Here is an 18,656-nt window from a genome sequence, read left to right as displayed (position 1 = left end):
TCTACAACACCCTCTCCTCTTTAAGATCCTTTTTACAATCCAGCTTTTTGATCAAGCTGTTGTTTGTCCTTTCTAATAACCACTTTAGCTCAACATTATTTTGATTGTGCTGTGAAACACCTTGGCATTTATTTTTAACTATTCAGCTATATATAAATGCCAGTTGTTAAAGGCACTATGTAAATTGTTGATATGGTTTCTTTTGTCCGGGGCATTTGATGAAATTTTGTAAGAGCAAAGTACTGTGGATGCTGGAACTCCGAAATGAGAACAGAACGTGCCAGAAATACTCAGCAGGTCTGGCAACACCTGTGGAGCGAGAAACAGAGTTAACGTTTCAGGTCTGCGACCCTTCATCAGAAATGTTGTCCATAGTTGATGAATATCTCTGACAGTTGCTGGTCTGTGTATATAATAGTTTAAATATTGTGAAAGTCTACTGGCAATATTGAGCCTTAATGGCGAGAAGCTTTTTGTAAAACAAAAAGTGAGCGGAGGTCCATGCACCTGAGTCATAGTGCAGTGCATTTTGCAGCAAAGTAAATTGCCTGTTTTTTGAGATAGCGCTATCAAGTCTTATACCGTCTGTGGAATTTGCTACCACAGAAAGCAGTTGAGGCCAAAACATTGTATGTTTTCAAGAAGGAATTAGATATAGCTCTTGGGTCTAAAGGGATCAAAGGGTATGGGGCGAAAGCGGAAACAGGCTACTGAGTTGGATGATCAGCCATGATCATAATGAATGGCAGAGCAGGCTTGAAGGGCCGAATGGCCTACTCCTACTCCTGCTCCTATTTTCTATCTGAAAATTGTGTAAATGGCGCTCATGCTCCCCTTTCTCTCCCATATGAAACAGGTGCATGAGTGCTTATTTGTCCTATAAAGGTAAGCACTGTTGGAGTTTTCAGTGGTTTGTAAAGTTTTTTTTAAGCTGCTAGTTAGTTTCATCTGCGTTTTCCTTTGTGCATTAATACCTTTTTCTGTATTCGGCATATTTTTTGGCTGCAGTCTTTCATCATCACTTCTTTCCCCACAACAATCTTACAAATGAAACCACAGCTGCAGGCATCAGATTTTATGAGCTTTTTCAAGTAGGGAACTGCTCCCTTGACTTTGATGTTGTTTTGTGCAAGTGGGTAATTAGTCTTGAGATGCTGTTTTCTGAAGGAACGTGTGTCCAGTGAGAGACATACCCAACCTGCAGGCGAGCCCATGTGTCATTTAGTGCTTGCACAATTCGGTTATGTTAGTGATTTGACCTGTGAAGTCCTTGGAAGATGTGAGTGTTGCATCCTGAAGCTGTGCCATACTGAGGTATGGATATGCACATGATGCAATAATGGAACTGTAAGGGCTTGTGAATGAGTGAGCAGAATATGTTCAACATTGTGGGAAAGAATCTAGGGGCATCTACTAGGTACTGTTGGGTAATCTTGCCTCGACACAATCTAAATTGTGACATTTGCCCCCCCACACCTGTTCTTTGCCCTGCTGACAATGCTGAGCATTTTCACCACCTCCTGTCAGGCATGCTGCACTCCTATACCCTGGGGTCCCATAATAAGAGTTTGGGTGCAGTTGCTCTCTGCCACACTTACAGACTGTGTTTCATGCCGTCACAGTGGATTTTCTAAGCTTCTCGAGTTTTCACTGCTTTATTCCCACCCCCACACCCTCCCAAAGCAGTGCAGAAAAGTTAAACAAAAGTAACACCTAGCCTAAGGTATCTGCAAGATGAAGAGAGGTAGAAAGACCTGGGATGATTTGTTTTGAAGAAAAAACTCAAGTATTAGTCAAGATTCTTGAGCGAATGTTTAAGTTCATGTTTAAAATTACCACAAAGACTAATAGGGGACACAATCATAGAGTCATAGAGTTATACAGCACAGAAACAGGTCCTTTGGCCCATCGTGTCTGCCATCAAGCACCTATCTATTCTAATCCCATTTTCCAGCACTTGGCCTGTAGCCTTGTATGCTATGGCATTTCAAGTGCTCATCTAAATACTTCTAAATGTTGTGAGGGTTCCTGCCTCTACCAGCCCTTCAGGCAATGTGTTCCAAATTCCAACCTCCCTCTAGGTGAAAAAATTTTCCTCAAATCCCCTCTAAACCTCCTGCCTCTTACCTTAAATCTATGCCCCTTGGTTATTGACACCTCCGTTAAGGGAAAAAGTTTCTTCCGATCTACGCCCCTCATAATTTTGTATACCTCAAATCAGGTCCCACCTCAGCCTTCTCTGCTCTATCCTATCCAGTCTCTCTTCATAGCTGAAATGCTCCAGCCCAGGCAACATCCTGGTGAATCTCCTCTGCACCCTCTACAGTGCAATCAAATCCTTCCTATAGTGTGGCAACCAGAACTGTACACAGTACTCCAGCTGCGGCCTAACTAGTGTTTTATACAGTTCCATCATAACCTCCCTGCTCTTATATTCTATACCTCATCTAATAAAGGCAAGTATCCCATATGCCTTCCTAACCACCTTGTCTACCTGTGCTGCTGCCTTCAGTAATCTATGGAGAAGTACACCAAGGTCCTTCTGACCCTCTGTACTTCCTAGGGTCCTACCACCCATTGTATATTCCCTTACCTTGTCAGTCCTCCCAAAATGCATCACCTCACACTTCTCAGGATTAAATTCCATTTGCCACTGCTCTGCCCATCTTACCAGCCCATCTATATCATCCTGTAATCTAAGGCTTTCCTCCTCACTATTTACGACACCACCAGTTTTCGTGTCATCTGCGAACTTACTGATCATACTTCCTATATTCATCTCTAAATCATTAATGGACACTACAAACAGCAAGGGTTCCAGCACCGATCCCTGCGGTACACAACTGGTCACAAGCTTCCAATCGCAAAAACAATCCTCGACCATCACCCTCTGCCTCCTACCACTAAGCCAATTTTGGATCCAGTTTGCCAAATTGCCCTGGATCCCATGGGCTCTTGCCTTCTTGACCAATTTCCCTTGCAGGACCTTATCAAAAGCCTTACTGAAGTCCATGTAGACTGCATCAACTGCTTTAGCCTCATCTACACACCTAGTCACCTCCCAGAAGAACTCAATCAAATTTGTTAGCCTCATCTACACACCTAGTCACCTCCCAGAAGAACTCAATCAAATTTGTTAGACATGATCTCCCCCTGACAAAGCCATGCTGACTATCCTTGATTAAGGCCAGTAAGAGGAAGAGCAGGCAGGGAGATGTTGCGGAGCACAGCGGGACTGGTGGTCTGAAGTGCATTTGTTTCAATGCGAGAAGTATAACAGGTAAGGTAGATGAACTTAGAGCTTGGATTAGTACTTGGAACTAAGAATTTGTTGCTATTACAGAGACTTGGTTGAGGGAAGGACAGAATTGGCAGCTAAATGTTCCAGGATTTAGAAGCTTCAGGCGGGATAGAGGGGGATGTAAAAGGGGTGGGGGAGTTGCATTACCGGTTAAGGAGAATATCACAGCTGTACTGCGGGAAGACAGTATTCGGAGAATACTTGGCATCAGGTGGCAGGACTATATCTCCAACTCAGAAGTCCTTGAAGCGGCCAACACCCCCAGCTTATACACACTACTGAGTCAGCGGCGCTTGAGATGGCTTGGCCATGTGAGCCGCATGGAAGATGGCAGGATCCCCAAAGACACATTGTACAGCGAGCTCGCCACTGGTATCAGACCCACCGGCCGTCCATGTCTCCGTTATAAAGACGTCTGCAAACGCGACATGAAATCGTGTGACATTGATCACAAGTCGTGGGAGTCAGTTGCCAGCATTCGCCAGAGCTGGCGGGCAGCCATAAAGACAGGGCTAAATTGTGACGAGTCACAATTTCCTGCCAACTTAGTAGTTGGCAGGAAAAAAGACAGAGGCGCAAGGGGAGAGCCAACTGTGCAACAGCCCCAACAAACAAATTTCTCTGCAGCACCTGTGGAAGAGCCTGTCACTCCAGAATTGGCCTTTATAGCCACTCCAGGCGCTGCTTCACAAACCACTGACCACCTCCAGGCGCGTATCCATTGTCTCTCGAGATAAGGAGGCCCAAATGAAAGAACTGCGGGAGGACACCTCGAAGGGGTCATGCCGCGAGGCAATATGGGTGGAGCTCAGGAATAGGAAGGGTGCAGTCACGATGTTGGGGGTTTACTACAGGCCTCCCAACAGCCAGCGGGAGGTAGAGGAGCAGATATGTAGACAGATTTTGGAAAGATGTAATGGTAACAGGGTTGTAGTAGTGGGTGATTTTAACTTCCCCTATATTGACTGGGACTCACTTAGTGCTAGGGGCTTGGATGGAGCAGAATTTGTGAGGAGCATCCAGGAGGGCTTCTTGAAACAATACGCAGATAGTCTAACTAGGGATGGGGCCGTACTGGACCTGGTATTGGGGAATGAGACTGGCCAGGTGGTCGAAGTTTCAGTAGGGGAGCATTTCGGGAACAGTGACCATAATTCCATAAGTTTTAAGGTACTTGTGGATAAGGATAAGAGTAGTCCTCGGGTGAAGCTGGTAAATTGGGGGAAGGCTAATTATAACAATATTAGGCAGGAACTGAAGAATTTAGATTGGGGGCGGCTGTTTGAGGGTAAATCAACATCTGACATGTGGGAGTCTTTCAAACTTCAGTTGATTAGGAGGAAAATGTAGCTTGTCTGATTAGTAAGTTTGCGGACGACACAAAGGTTGGTCGAGTTGCGGATAGTGATTAGAATCAACTGACCAGCATGTTCCTGTGAGGAAGAAGGATAAGTTTGGCAAGTTTCGGGAACCTTGGATAACGTGGGATATTGTGAGCCTCGTCAAAAAGAAAAAGGAAGCATTCGTAAGGGCTGGAAGGCTAGGAACAGACGAATCCCTTGAGGAATATAAAGACAGTAGGAAGGAACTTAAGCAAGGAGTCAGGAGGGCTAAAAGGGGTCATGAAAAGTCATTGGCAAACAGGATTAAGGAAAATCCCAAGGCTTTTTCTACCTATGTAAAGAGCAAGAGGGTAACCAGGGAAAGGGTTGGCCCACTCAAGGACAGAGATGGGAATCTATGTGTGGAGCCAGAGGAAATGGGCGAGATACTAAATGGGTACTTTGCATCAGTATTCACCAAAGAGAAGGACTTGGTGGATGATGAGCCTAGGGAAGGGAGTGTAGATAGTCTCAGTCATCTCATTATCAAAGAGGAGGTGGTGTTGGGTGTCTTGCAAAGCATTAAGGTAGATAAGTCCCCAGGGCCTGATGGGATCTACCCCAGAATACTGAGGGAGGCACGGGAAGAAATTGCTGGGGCCTTGACAGAAATCTTTGCATCCTTATTGGCTACAGGTGAGGTCCCAGAGGACTGGAGAATAGCCAATGTTGTTCCTTTGTTTAAGAAGGGTAGCAAGGATAATCCAGGAAATTATAGGCCGGTGAGCCTTACGTCAGTGGTAGGGAAATTATTGGAGAGGATTCTTCGGGACAGGATTTACTCCCATTTGGAAACAAATGGACTTATTAGCGAGAGGCAGCATGGTTTTGTGAAGGGGAGGTTATGTCTCACTAATTTGATTGAGTTTTTTGAGGAAATGACGAAGATGATTGATGAAGGAAGGGCAGTGGATGTTATCTATATGGACTTCAGTAAAGCCTTTGACAAGGTCGCTCATGGCAGACTGATACAAAAGGTGAAGTCACATGGGATCAGAGGGGAGCTGGCAAGATGGATACAGAACTGGCTGGGTCATAGAAGACAGAGGGTAGCAGTGGAAGGGTGCTTTTCTGAATGGAGGGATGTGACTAGTGGTGTTCCGCAGGGATCAGTGCTGGGACCTTTGCTGTTTGTAGTATATATAAATGATTTGGAGGAAAATGTAGCTTGTCTGATTAGTAAGTTTGCGGACGACACAAAGGTTGGTGGAGTTGCAGATAGTGATGAGGATTGTCAGAGGATATAGATCGGTTGGAGACTTGGGCGGAGAAACAGCAGATGGAGTTTAATCCGGACTAATGTGAGGTAATGCATTTTGGAAGGTCTAATGCAGGTGGGAAGTATACAGTAAATGGCAGAACCCTTAGGAGTATTGACAGGCAGAGAGATCTGGGCGTACAGGTCCACAGGTCACTGAAAGTGGCCAGACAGGTGGATAAGGTAGTCAAGAAGGCATACGGCATGCTTGCCTTCATTGGTCAGGGCATAGAGTACAAAAATTGGCAAGTCATGCTGCAGCTGTACAGAACTTTAGTTAGGCCACATTTAGAATATTGCGTGCAATTCTGGTTGGCACACTACCAGAAGGATGTGTCGGCTTTGGAGAGGTTACAGAAGAGGTTTACCAGGATGTTGCCTGGTCTGGAGGGCATTAGCTATGAGGAGAGGTTGGATAAACTCGGATTGTTTTCACTGGAACGACAGAGGTGGAGGGGCGACATGATAGAGGTTTACAAAGTTATAAGCGGCATGGACAGAGTGGATAGTCAGAAGCTTTTTCCCAGGGTGGAAGAGTCAATTACTAGGGGACATAGGTTTAAGGTGAGAGGGGTAAAGTTTAGAGGTGATGTGCGAGGCAAGTTCTTTACACAGAGGGTGGTGAGTACCTGGAACGTTGCCGGGGGAGGTGGTGGAAGCAGGTACCATAGAGACGTTTAAGAGGCATCTTGACAAATACATGAATAGGATGGGAATAGAGGGATACAGACCCTGGAAGTGCAGAAGGTTTTAGTTTAGGCAGGCATCAAGATCGGCGCAGGCTTGGAGGGCCAAATGGCCTGTTCCTGTGCTGTACTGTACTGTTCTTTGTTCTAATCCCTGCCTCTCCAAGTGGAGATTAATCCAGTCCCTCAGAATTTTTTCCAATAGTTTCCCGACCACTGATAGACGCACTGGCCTGTAATTACCTGGCTTATCCCTACTACCCTTCTTGAATAATAGTACTACATTCGCTGTCCTCCAGTCCTCTGGCACTTCTTCTGTGCCCTTAGAGGATTTGAAACTTTGTGGCAGAGCCCCTGCAATTTCCTCCCTTGACTCACATAACAGCCTTGGATACATCTCATCTGGACCTGGGGATTGATCCATTTTTAAGCCCGCTAATACCTTCTCCCTTTCAATGCTAATTTGTTCAAGTATATCACAATCCCCCTCCCTGATCTGTACACCTACATCGTCCTTCTCCATAGTGAACGCAGATGAATAGTAGTCGTTTAAAACTTCACGTACGTCCTCCAGCTCCACACACAGATTGCCACTTAGGTCCCTAATGGGCTCTTGGGCTTTGAAGAATGAATGTGCCTAGTGAGGTTAGATTTAACGATTTAACATAGAAGGTGATGAGTGCATGAAGCAGACTGCTCAGGGAGGCAAATAACATGGAAACTTTTAAAGGTAATCTTTTGAAGGAGTGGACAGTTGAGAGTTATTAGTTTTGGGACCAGCAGAATGGATTGCCAAGATTTTTCTAGTCCTGTACTTTCCAGTGTCCCTTTATGGCCTTTGCCGAAGCTGAAAAGTAATTTTGAGCCTTTGAAAAGATTTCATCAACTTTTATCCCCATATATGACCACTTCCCTTTAAGTGGATACATTTCTTAAATACTGAGTAACAGACTTTTAAAGCTTGTATGGTTGCACAATTTCCATCACACTTCCTGATTAAGACATAATTGGCCTTAACATAACATATATATTATTTATTAAAACATATCTGTAGGTAGCTATAAACTGTGCATGGATGTGCAAAATATAGGAGAAATTTTGTAAGTAGAACAAAGGTAAGTGAAGTGTTGATCCAGATACTAGAAATAAACTCAGGAAGGGAGAACACACTGGAGAATTGCAGAAGTTGAGTGGAAACATAAAGTTGACTAGATATAGCAAACCTCAAAAGGAAATGCACAGCTGAGAGGGAGAGTGTGGGAAGGTAATATTACGAAACACCAAAAGAATTTGCTGAACTTACAGCTGAGCAAGAACTGACACATAAGGTTGACATTTCCTTCCAGCATTACAAATTATGCGCTTATCTGCAGTGATACATTAGAAATAGGTTGTTATTTATAATTAACAAATCTGGAATACTATTAATTTCAAGGGGGTTATTTATTAAATAACAGACCATTTATAGCATTGATAAAATTGTTATACCAGGAGTTGTATTAAAGCTAACGGCCTGTCCTTTTAAGACTGCAAAGTTTAATTGCTGTAAATAAGCACAAGCCTGGGGGTCATTAGAGTTCATTTCCATTTTACTGAGAGAGATTTGCAGATTCTCAGGTGTTTTTAAATTTCTGGCCCAGATCAATCTACATAATTCCCTCATCATATTGCAGGATGAAGAAAAAATAAAAATAAAGTGAAAACATGAAATGAATAAAATAACCAGGAACACACCTTTTAGAGTGTGGGACATGAGGTGTAGTCGGGCTGGGTTGGAGTGAGAGGAGGGGGAGAATAGAATTGAAGAGGTATGAAGGAAATACCATCTTTGGGAAGAGAAGCAAATGGCGACTCAGAGTTGGGACAATCGTAGAGCCAGCTGGGAGAAGCTATTAGGAATTAGCCCAATTTTAGTATCCCAGAGGAGAGTGCTGTTCTAGCGAACCGTTCCATTTGTCCTGGTGATAGAGCTAGAAGGACTTACTAGGAAGTAGATATCGATGCACAGGTTAAGTTCTTTTAATGTTGCAAATAGCATGAAGCAAACATGACATAAGTATTGTATAGGAAGGGTTGCACAAAGGAAGTGCGTGCCTTATACAACAGTTGTCATATACTAACTGATTTTGGAGCACATTACTCATAATGAATGACGTGCCTCCAATGCTTAGATTTTTTTATACAAACAGTATTGGACATTTTAATAATAGTACAGATATGCAGATTACTTCTGGAACCTTTTTGGGTGCAATTTAATAGGATTTTATTTGTACCAATCAGTTGAAGCATATAGAGCAAAATTGCAAGTTATGTTGAAACTTGTTTAACAATATCAGCACAGCACCCTAAGGGTTTGTAACATAATTTACTGGATATTGATGACTTTCAGATGAAAATTGCAGCAGCTGAACGATATAGCGAGTGTAAATTTTGGGTTCTTTGTAACTTTTGTAGACTCTAATTAATATGATTCAGCTGTAGATCCTGTAGTGCCAAGGCACACAGAGCCAGGACCAAACTCTTCTATTACACCCTAGGATTTATCAAATATACACAAAGAAACTGATTTGGGTAGATACACCTACTAGTCTTTAAAACTTGCATACTTAAAAGAAGAGCTGAAACAGGCAAGCTCTTGATAGTGTGTTAAAATCGAAGTTACATAGCATTGGTCATGTTTCCTAGTTTACTGCAGTGGTCTAAATTCATGTAAATTTTTATCCCTTTTTAAGAATGGATCTCTTTTCCCCCACCTCCACAAACTCTACTGACTATTGTAGCACATATGATTAGAATAAGATTCTGAGCACATGGAGTTACAATCTTCTTTAGAATTTCAATAAAGTTTTGGTGCCACATGGAAAATATTGTGGTTTTTCTCTTCACCACTTGGTGGTGATCTTATGGAACACGTTGCCTGCCCTTTATAGAACTCAACTAAATTTAATTCCTTAGAAATCAGAGAAATAAAATTCAGGTAGATTGTATGAAGGGTAGGAGATCTGCTCCACCAGATTACTGCCCAGGTGGTGAAAATGAAAATTACTCCATTTTTGTTTTGAGAGAGTAGCTCAGTTCTAGGAATTGAGAATGCTGTGCGCTTTTTATCCTTTCACAAGTATTTCTGCATTAAAATGTAATGGCTAGGGTTTTGTTTTAACAATGCTAGGAATTGACATGATCTTTGACTTTCTGTTTGTAAACTCGCATTCAGAATGTCATCAAATTGTAGTTTGCAGATGCAGTAATTCACATTTTATTACATTAATGTTAAGGTGCTAGCCTAAGGTTGTAATGTAGGACAAAGCCTTCATGTGACTGGAGCATCCCAACTTTAATATACAGGGTGCAAAAAATGTTTGATTCTTGAAACTGCTGTTCTTCACAGTTTTTAGTACCTAATTTTTTTTTTTAGTTTCAATTTTTTCAACAACACAATATATTTTATCCATGAAATTATATTGTGTGGCGATGTATGTTAGGATGTAAAATAAACCAACTTTAGGGAGGACGTGCATCTATACTTTATTAAAAAGAGTAGATACACAAGTTCACATATGACGATTGTCCTGTTTCTTATCCACATATGCTCCCATTTTTAAAATTCTGTCGTGGGATGTGGGCATCGCTGGCTAGGCCAGCATTTGTTGCCCTTTCCTAATCGCCCTTGAGAGGGTGGTGGTGAGCTGTTTTCTTGAACCGCTGCAGTCCTTGGGGTGTAGGTACACTGACAGTACTGTAAGGAAGGGAATTCCAGGATTTTGATCCAGTGACTGTGAAGGAACGACGATATAGTTCCAAGTCAGGATGGTGTGTGGCTTGGAGAGGAACTTGCAGGTGGTGGTGTTCCCAAGCAACTGCTGCCCTTGTCTTTCTAGGTGGTAGAGGTCCCAGGTTTGGAAGGTGCTGTCTAAGGAGCCTTAGTGAGTTGCTGCAGTGCATCTTGTAGATTGTACACACTGCTACTACTTTGTGTCGGTGGTGGAGGGAGTGAATGTTGAAGGTGGTGGATGGGGTGCCAATCAAGCAGGCTGCTTTGTCCTGAATGGTGTCAAGCTTCTTGAGTTTTGTTGGAGCTGCACCCATCCAGGCAAGTGGAGAGTATTCCATCACACTCCTGACTTATGCCTTGTAGATGGTGGACAGGCATTGGGGAGACAGGAGGTGAGTTACTTGCCGTAGAATTCCCAGCCTCTGACCTGCTGTTGTAGCCATAGCACTTATGTGGCTACTCCAGTTCAGTTTCTGGTCAATGGTGACCCCCAGGGTGGTGCTAGTGGGGGACTCAGCAATGGTAATGCCATTGAACGTCAAGGGGAAATGGTTAGATTCTCTCTTGTTTGAGATGGTCATTGCCTGTCACTTGTGTGGCACGAATGTTACTTGCCACTTATCAGCCTAAGCCTGGATGTTGTCCAGGTCTTGCTGCATATGGATACAGGCTGCTTCAATATCTGAGCATAATTCTATTATAGAGCTAACTTATTGTTATCTTTCCTTCAGGGCAGAGAAACTTCAGCTGCTGAATCACAGGCCATTGACTGCAGTGGAGATACAGTTGGTAGGTTTCATTTCCTTATTTATTTATTTTATTTTATTTAGAGATACAGCACTGAAACAGGCCCTTCGGCCCACCGAGTCTGTGCCGACCAACAACCACCCATTTATACTAATCCTACATTAACCCCATATTCTCTACCACATCCCCACCATTCTCCTACCACCTACCTACACTAGGGGCAATTTACAATGGCCAATTTACCTATCAACCTGCAAGTCTTTGGAGGTGGGAGGAAACCGGAGCACCCGGCGGAAACCCACGCAGACACAGGGAGAACTTGCAAACTCCACACAGGCAGTACCCAGAATCGAACCCGGGTCGCTGGAGCTGTGAGGCTGCGGTGCTAACCACTGCGCCACTGTGCCACCCATCATTACTTCCATCAAACAATAGAAAAAATTGAAAATCTTGTACAATCTGAGAAAAATACTGCTTTGGCTACCAAAAAGCGAAGTGCAATTCTCCCAGTGAATCAGTGTATAAATGCGTTGCTCATTATGATATTGAGCCGTACAAACCAGGATGGTCCCCATTTTCTCCTTGGTCTATGTTGAAAATAGATCACTTAGGTGACAGTAGCAATTTATTAAAGTGAGCTAGAGAGGGCAGTAATCAGCTGAGGTTCCTGCTCCCAGTAACTAGTCAGGAACTGCTGCTGGAAGGATGTTTTTTAAGGGCAGGATCAAGTTTGGTATTGTCGGAGAGTATGCAAATACCTGTGAAACATTTCTCCGAAATAAGATGCCGCTTTCAGGAAATGGGAAAGAGAAAAATCTACAATCAATTTAATTGCTACATCTGTCACCACTCTCAGTTTTAAAATAAAATCTCACCCTGTGCTATGAATGCTGATTTCTGTAATCTATGCATTGTGATTTAGATATTTATATATGATCTGGGTTCAAGCCAGTTCTAGTATCTTATCAGTGTTTGCAGAAAATTCAATTAGAAGCTTTCCTACAGCTTTGACTGTTACCTATTTGCTTTTCCATGTGAAAGTCAGTGAACTTGAGCCAGTTAATGACCTCTCAGGGCATCTTTGTCTACTCAGAACTTGAGAAAGCAGAGAGAGATTCAAAGGTTGTGTTATTCTTTTGTGTGTTGAAAATGATAAATGCAGTATCTGACTGCTGCTGGTTTGAAGTGTTTTGGCACTGTCAGAAAAGTTTCCCACTTTAATCACAGCTTCTGTAAATCCCATACATAAGCAATATAAATATTCTAGTTTATATAATTATAACATGCAGATTGGCCAGGCCATGAGTGATTATGAAGACGTGGCAGTTGGTTAACCATCTCAAGAAGTGAGTCTTAGATAGAGTTCCTTCAAACTGTTGTGAGAGCCACTCTTTTACTTTTGAACACAATTTGGTAATCATTCAACAGGATTTATGTTATGTTTCATCTCTTGTCTACAAACAAATGTTCATACATCAGAGAATAAACATTCATTTCCTCCAAGCAGTCACAACTAGAACAAGAGCATTTTCCTGAATTTTCCCTGGTCCATTGAACACAGCTTAACTTGTAGTGTCACTCAGTTCATTAACTTTCTCTCTCACACAGGAGTATTTTGTGTTTCTTCCCTTTACATCACTCTTATTCAGTCTTTGTGAGGACCTTGCATGTTTTTCAGTTTTCAGCTCCAGTGAAACTTTACCCCATTTTTCCTTTTTACAAATTCTGATGGATTTGCAGTCTGTTTCCAGCATTTGTTTTTCTTTCATTTTACTGTTTTATGTAGAGACTTCCCTTCCAGAACTTCTATTTCTCACTTCTTCGTGATTTATATTTGTCTATTTTATCCTATTCATCACGGTTATCCATTTCCTTCCTTGTGTCTATTTGCCAACATCTACTTTTACAGCCATATCTCCTTTCTCAGCACCTGCTTTGAGTTCGAATGCATTCCACACTGATCTCAGCTTGTCTTTTTTGGATACACTCATGATCATTTTGAGATAGTCAGTCCTCTCAGCTTTTTGTGCTACCAGTCCCCTCTATTATATGCACCCTACGTGTGCTGTTGACATCTTTTTTCAGCAGCTTCAGTTCAGTTTGGACCAAGCTATCCTAGTCCATCATTCTACAGTTCATCCATTGCTTTCACCAAAAAAGAAGTCTTCCTTTTGAGTTGTTCATACAACTCTTGGATGCTAGCCAGTTGCCTAAAACTTTTTTCCTTCACGCTCCTCTGACCGCCCCTTTCCTCTAACCTCAATTACTTTCAGATTTTCATCTTTCCCTTTCTGATCCTGAATATTCTGTCCTCAGCAAGTGCCTTAAACTCATCCAACCCCAACTAACCCCATGCTTCCACCTCAACAAATTCTAAGGCTAACATGATAATGACTCTTCTGCTAATGTCTTCACCTCCATGCCCTTTTTTGGTTCCATCTGTGAATCTGATATCTTCTGTTTCCACTATTCTCTCCTTGTAACTCTCACTTCCTTCAATCTTTTCACTGAGCAGCTACCATTTTTCAACTTAAAATTATTTCCCTCTAATTTTCTCAGTTCCAACTCCAATGTCATCATAGAACCTGCTGAGAAATAGAGTGCTTTGTGATGTGGCAGAAGAACCTCCTGCTGCCTGACCCTAAACGGCAACTACCTGACTCCTCCTCATTCTCCCTCCAGACCATGTCTGTACCACCAAAGACCAAACCATAATTTTTTGGAATGATTATCAATCTCATCTCTTTCCCACTGTCACTAAGTGAAATAAATGAGGGGGAGCTAGTAAATAAGGCCAGTAAGACTAAGAGGAAGAGCAGGCAGGGAGATGTTGTGGAGCACAGGGGGACTGGTGGTCTGAAGTGCATTTGTTTCAATGCGAGAAGTATAACAGGTAAGGTAGATGAACTTAGAGCTTGGATTAGTACTTGGAACTATGATGATGTTGCTATTACAGAGATTTGGCAGCTAAATGTTCCAGGATTTAGAAGCTTCAGGCGGGATAGAGGGGGATGTAAAAGGGGTGGGGGAGTTGCATTACTTTATTTTATTTTATTCAGAGATACAGCACTGAAACAGGCCTTCGGCCCACCGAGTCTGTGCCAACCACCAACCACCCATTTATACTAACCCCACAGTAACCCCATATTCCCTATCACCCCCCTACACTAGGGGCAATTTACAACGGCCAATTTACCTATCACCTGCAAGTCTTTGGATGTGGGAGGAAACCGGAGCACCCGGCGAAAACCCACGCAGACACAGGGAGAACTTGCAAACTCCGCACAGGCAGTACCTAGAATTGAACCCGGGTCCCTGGAGCTGTGAGGCTGCGATGCTAACCACTGCGCCGCCCATACTTGTTAAGGAGAATATCACAGCTGCACGGCGGGAGGACACCTCGGAGGGGTCGTGCAGCGAGGTAATATGGGTGGAGCTCAGGAATAGGAAGGGTGCAGTCACGATGTTGGGGGTTTTCTACAGGCCTCCCAACAGCCAGCAGGAGGTAGAGGAGCAGATATGTAGGCAGATTTTGGAAAGATGTAAAGGTAACAGGGTTGTAGTGGTGGGTGATTTTAACTTCCCCTATATTGACTGGGACTCACTTAGTGCTAGGGGCTTGGATGGGGCAGAATTTGTAAGGAGCATCCAGGAGGGCTTCTTGAAACAATATGTAGATAGTCTAACTAGGGATGGGGCCGTACTGGACCTGGTATTGGGGAATGAGCCCGGTCAGGTGGTCGAAGTTTCAGTAGGGGAGCATTTCGGGAACAGTGACCATAATTCCATAAGTTTTAAGGTACTTGTGGATAAGGATAAGAGTAGTCCTCGGGTGAAGCTGGTAAATTGGGGGAAGGCTAATTATAACAATATTAGGCAGGAACTGAAGACTTTAGATTGGGGGTGGCTGTTTGAGGGTAAATCAACATCTGACATATGGGAGTCTTTCAAACGTCAGTTGATTAGAATCCAGGACGGGCGTGTTCCTGTGAGGAAGAAGGATAAGTTTGGCAAGTTTCGGGAACCTTGGATAACGTGGGATATTGTGAGCCTAGTCAAAAAGAAAAAGGAAGCATTCGTAAGGGCTGGAAGGCTAGGAACAGACGAATCCCTTGAGGAATATAAAGACAGTAGGAAGGAACTTAAGCAAGGAGTCAGGAGGGCTAAAAGGGGTCATGAAAAGTCATTGGCAAACAGGATTAAGGAAAATCCCAAGGCTTTTTATACGTATATAAAGAGCAAGAGGGTAACCAGGGAAAGGGTTGGCCCACTCAAGGACAGAGAAGGGAATCTATGTGTGGAGCCAGAGGAAATGGGCGAGGTACTAAATGGGTACTTTGCATCAGTATTCACCAAAGAGAAGGACTTGGTGGATGATGAGCCTAGGGAAGGGAGTGTAGATAGTCTCAGTCATCTCATTATCAAAGAGGAGGTGGTGTTGGGTGTCTTGCAAAGCATTAAGGTAGATAAGTCTCCAGGGCCTGATGGGATCTACCCCAGAATACTGAGGGAGGCAAGGGAAGAAATTGCTGGGGCCTTGACAGAAATCTTTGCATCCTCATTGGCTACAGGTGAGGTCCCAGAGGACTGGAGAATAGCCAATGTTGTTCCTTTGTTTAAGAAGGGTAGCAAGGATAATCTAGGAAATTATAGGCCGGTGAGCCTTACGTCAGTGGTAGGGAAATTATTGGAGAGGATTCTTCGGGACAGGATTTACTCCCATTTGGAAACAAATGGACTTATTAGCGAGAGGCAGCATGGTTTTGTGAAGGAGAGGTCGTGTCTCACTAATTTGATTGAGTTTTTTGAGGAAGTGACAAAGATGTTTGATGAAGGAAGGGCAGTGGATGTTATCTATATGGACTTCAGTAAAGCCTTTGACAAGGTCCCTCATGGCAGACTGATACAAAAGGTGAAGTCACACGGGATCAGAGGTGAGCTGGCAAGATGGATACGGAACTGGCTCTGTCATAGAAGACAGAGGGTAGCAGTGGAAGAGTGCTTTTCTGAATGGAGGGATGTGACTAGTGGTGTTCCGCAGGGATCAGTGCTGGGACCTTTGCTGTTTGTAGTATATATAAATGATTTGGAAGAAAATGTAGCTGGTCTGATTAGTAAGTTTGCGGACGACACAAAGGTTGGTGGAGTTGCGGATAGTGATGAGGATTGTCAGAGGATACAGCAGGATATCGATTGGTTGGAGACTTGGGCAGAGAAATGGCAGATGGAGTTTAATCCAGACAAATGTGAGGTAATGCATTTTGGAAGGTCTAATGCAGGTGGGAGGTATACGGTAAATGGCAGAACCCTTAGGAGTATTGACAGGCAGAGAGATCTGGGCGTACAGGTCCACAGGTCACTGAAAGTTACTTGACCACTTTTCTGCACTTGGGTGAACTTTCTTTCAGCTTGAACAATTTCTCTTAGTTCTGCCAGTTTAAAGGGGTATGATTCAATGCAAATTAATTAATTTTGGTGCAGCCTGCTATTTGCAGGATACATGGAATGCTCTTTGCACCAATCCTACTGAGGACCCCTACTTGAGCTCTTCCTCCATTATATTGGTGCCACATCCTGATTTTGAAATGCTCTTGAGAATTTCATTATCTATTCACATCCAACCCTGACCTTTCACGGTTTCGTCTCTCACTCTTCTCTCCCCTGACTACAATGTTCTGTGCTTCCCCATCTAACTCAAATATGCCTCTCCCACAATGTTTCCTTTAAAGACACCATCCCATTATCCTATTTCTTTCTGACTTTATTTTTTGTACCAGAGCTCCTAAATTGCTTTTTCCTCAACTAAGTTTTCTGCTCAAGTGATTGACAAGACTCTTGGATGCATCCAACTCCTCTGCTCTCAGCCTTTCACAATGGAGCCACTCTTGTACTCACCTACTCCACCAGCTTCCATTTACCCAATTATCTTCCAGCACCAAGTATAGCTTCCTGTTTTCTCTCCTCCTCTCTTAGCTTTCCACAGGATACTCTTGTTCACCTTACTCACTTCCAGCTGCCCTTCACCTGTAACTTAACTGCAACCACAGAAGATGACTTGCCTCTTGCTACACTATTGCCCCAGACACTCTTTCCCTTTAGTCCTGCTTCACCTGAAGATTATACTTAATCTTCACTCCTCCTATGCATGCCATGGGCAACTGCCACTTAATATATTAAAATGTTTGTGCAACTCAGGAAGTGAATGTTGAAACATTGTTGTAGAACTTTAAACATGATAGTTTTGCCATAAAACCTCACTGATTACCTCAAAGTAACACAGCAGCAAATCAGAACTGTGAAGGGCGAATATGTATAAATTAATAGTGAAAATTGCAAATAAAGTATTGAGATGTTATAAAAACAACTGTTCCTGAACAACCAGCCAAGAGAAGATGTAAATATAAAAACATTAATCAGAAAGAAAAGCTTGTTAACCAATCAAATCACGCAAAACATCTTGAGAAATACTTTCAGACATTTTTCATATTATTTGAAATTTCAAAGTGAGGGTTTAAACAGAATATTAAATTATAATTTTTATCATAACATTCAGAAATTTAGCAATTAATTTTGTCTTTTGTGCCTTTTAGTAGTCTCATTAACATTTGCACTTGAAGACCTGAGATTCTCCAAAAAAACATGTGCTTGGATTTAATATTTTTGCTCGATCTGTGACTCTATCGGCTAAAGGGGCAATCCTGATCTTGCACAGTGTGCACAGTTTCCCAGGAAGCAAGAGTGGCATTTAGTTGGCGCCAGTGTTTCTCATAAACTTCCAGCTGTATTAATTTGGTTGTTTTTCAAAATTAATTTTGAGAAAAATAGAGAACTGGTACAACTGAGGCCGGAGTAATGCACTGTCAATTCAGTCCCATTACTCCACAGGTCACAACATATTAAAGTTTCCCACCTACTGGAAATTAGCCAAATTAAACACTATTAACCCCAGAATAAAATGCACCAAACCAGGTATCTTTAAACAACAACAAATTAACTATGTATTAATAAACTAAATCTTAAACAATATTGAGATAAACCTATGTCTAAAAGACTTTATAACTTCTTATTCCTCCTAACCCTCATGCACACAGGCCTACATTCAAAAAAAACAACGTTTAACTGGTTCTAAAATGATGTTTTAAATTAGAGCAGTTGCTTCAGAATAATGAAACAACTGGGTTGTAAGTCTTGGCAGGTTACGTTCCCAGTTCAGTGAGGTGTCCCAGAGTGGAATAGTCAGATGCCACTCGAAGTCTGCAACCGAGTTTGATGAACAGTCTGTAATGGATAGGCATTCACGGTACTTCGGCTGCAGTAGGCATCACACAGATCTTTCAACAAGGTGTATAACAACAGGTCTATTTAGATTTTTGAATTAGCAGTCTATCAGTAGAAACTTTACTGTGTTACCAGAACTCCCAGAAACACGAAAGGCAACAGAAAGTCACTCCTGAAGTAGAGACTGGAAGTAAAAAGGAATTTGCTATCTCCAATAATGTAAATATTCCTT

The 18,656-nt window shown here is 42.7% G+C and overlaps 1 protein-coding gene across 2 annotated transcripts in view; it reads left to right on the top strand.

Moving 5' to 3' along the window:
* The window catches only part of crcp (calcitonin gene-related peptide-receptor component protein), a 129,879-nt gene that overhangs the window by 106,292 nt on the left and 4,931 nt on the right, over positions 1-18,656 (top strand). For both annotated transcript variants that reach the window (XM_068009968.1, XM_068009969.1), the window contains one exon: positions 11,131-11,188. In XM_068009968.1, the coding sequence (XP_067866069.1) occupies positions 11,131-11,188 (58 nt within the window). The remainder of the gene's footprint in view (positions 1-11,130; positions 11,189-18,656) is intronic.

This window comes from Heterodontus francisci, chromosome 30 (genome assembly GCF_036365525.1).
Source record: "Heterodontus francisci isolate sHetFra1 chromosome 30, sHetFra1.hap1, whole genome shotgun sequence".
Classification (NCBI taxonomy): domain Eukaryota; kingdom Metazoa; phylum Chordata; class Chondrichthyes; order Heterodontiformes; family Heterodontidae; genus Heterodontus; species Heterodontus francisci.
Note: the sequence above shows the minus strand (reverse complement) of the source record. Positions and strands in the feature narration are given on the sequence as shown.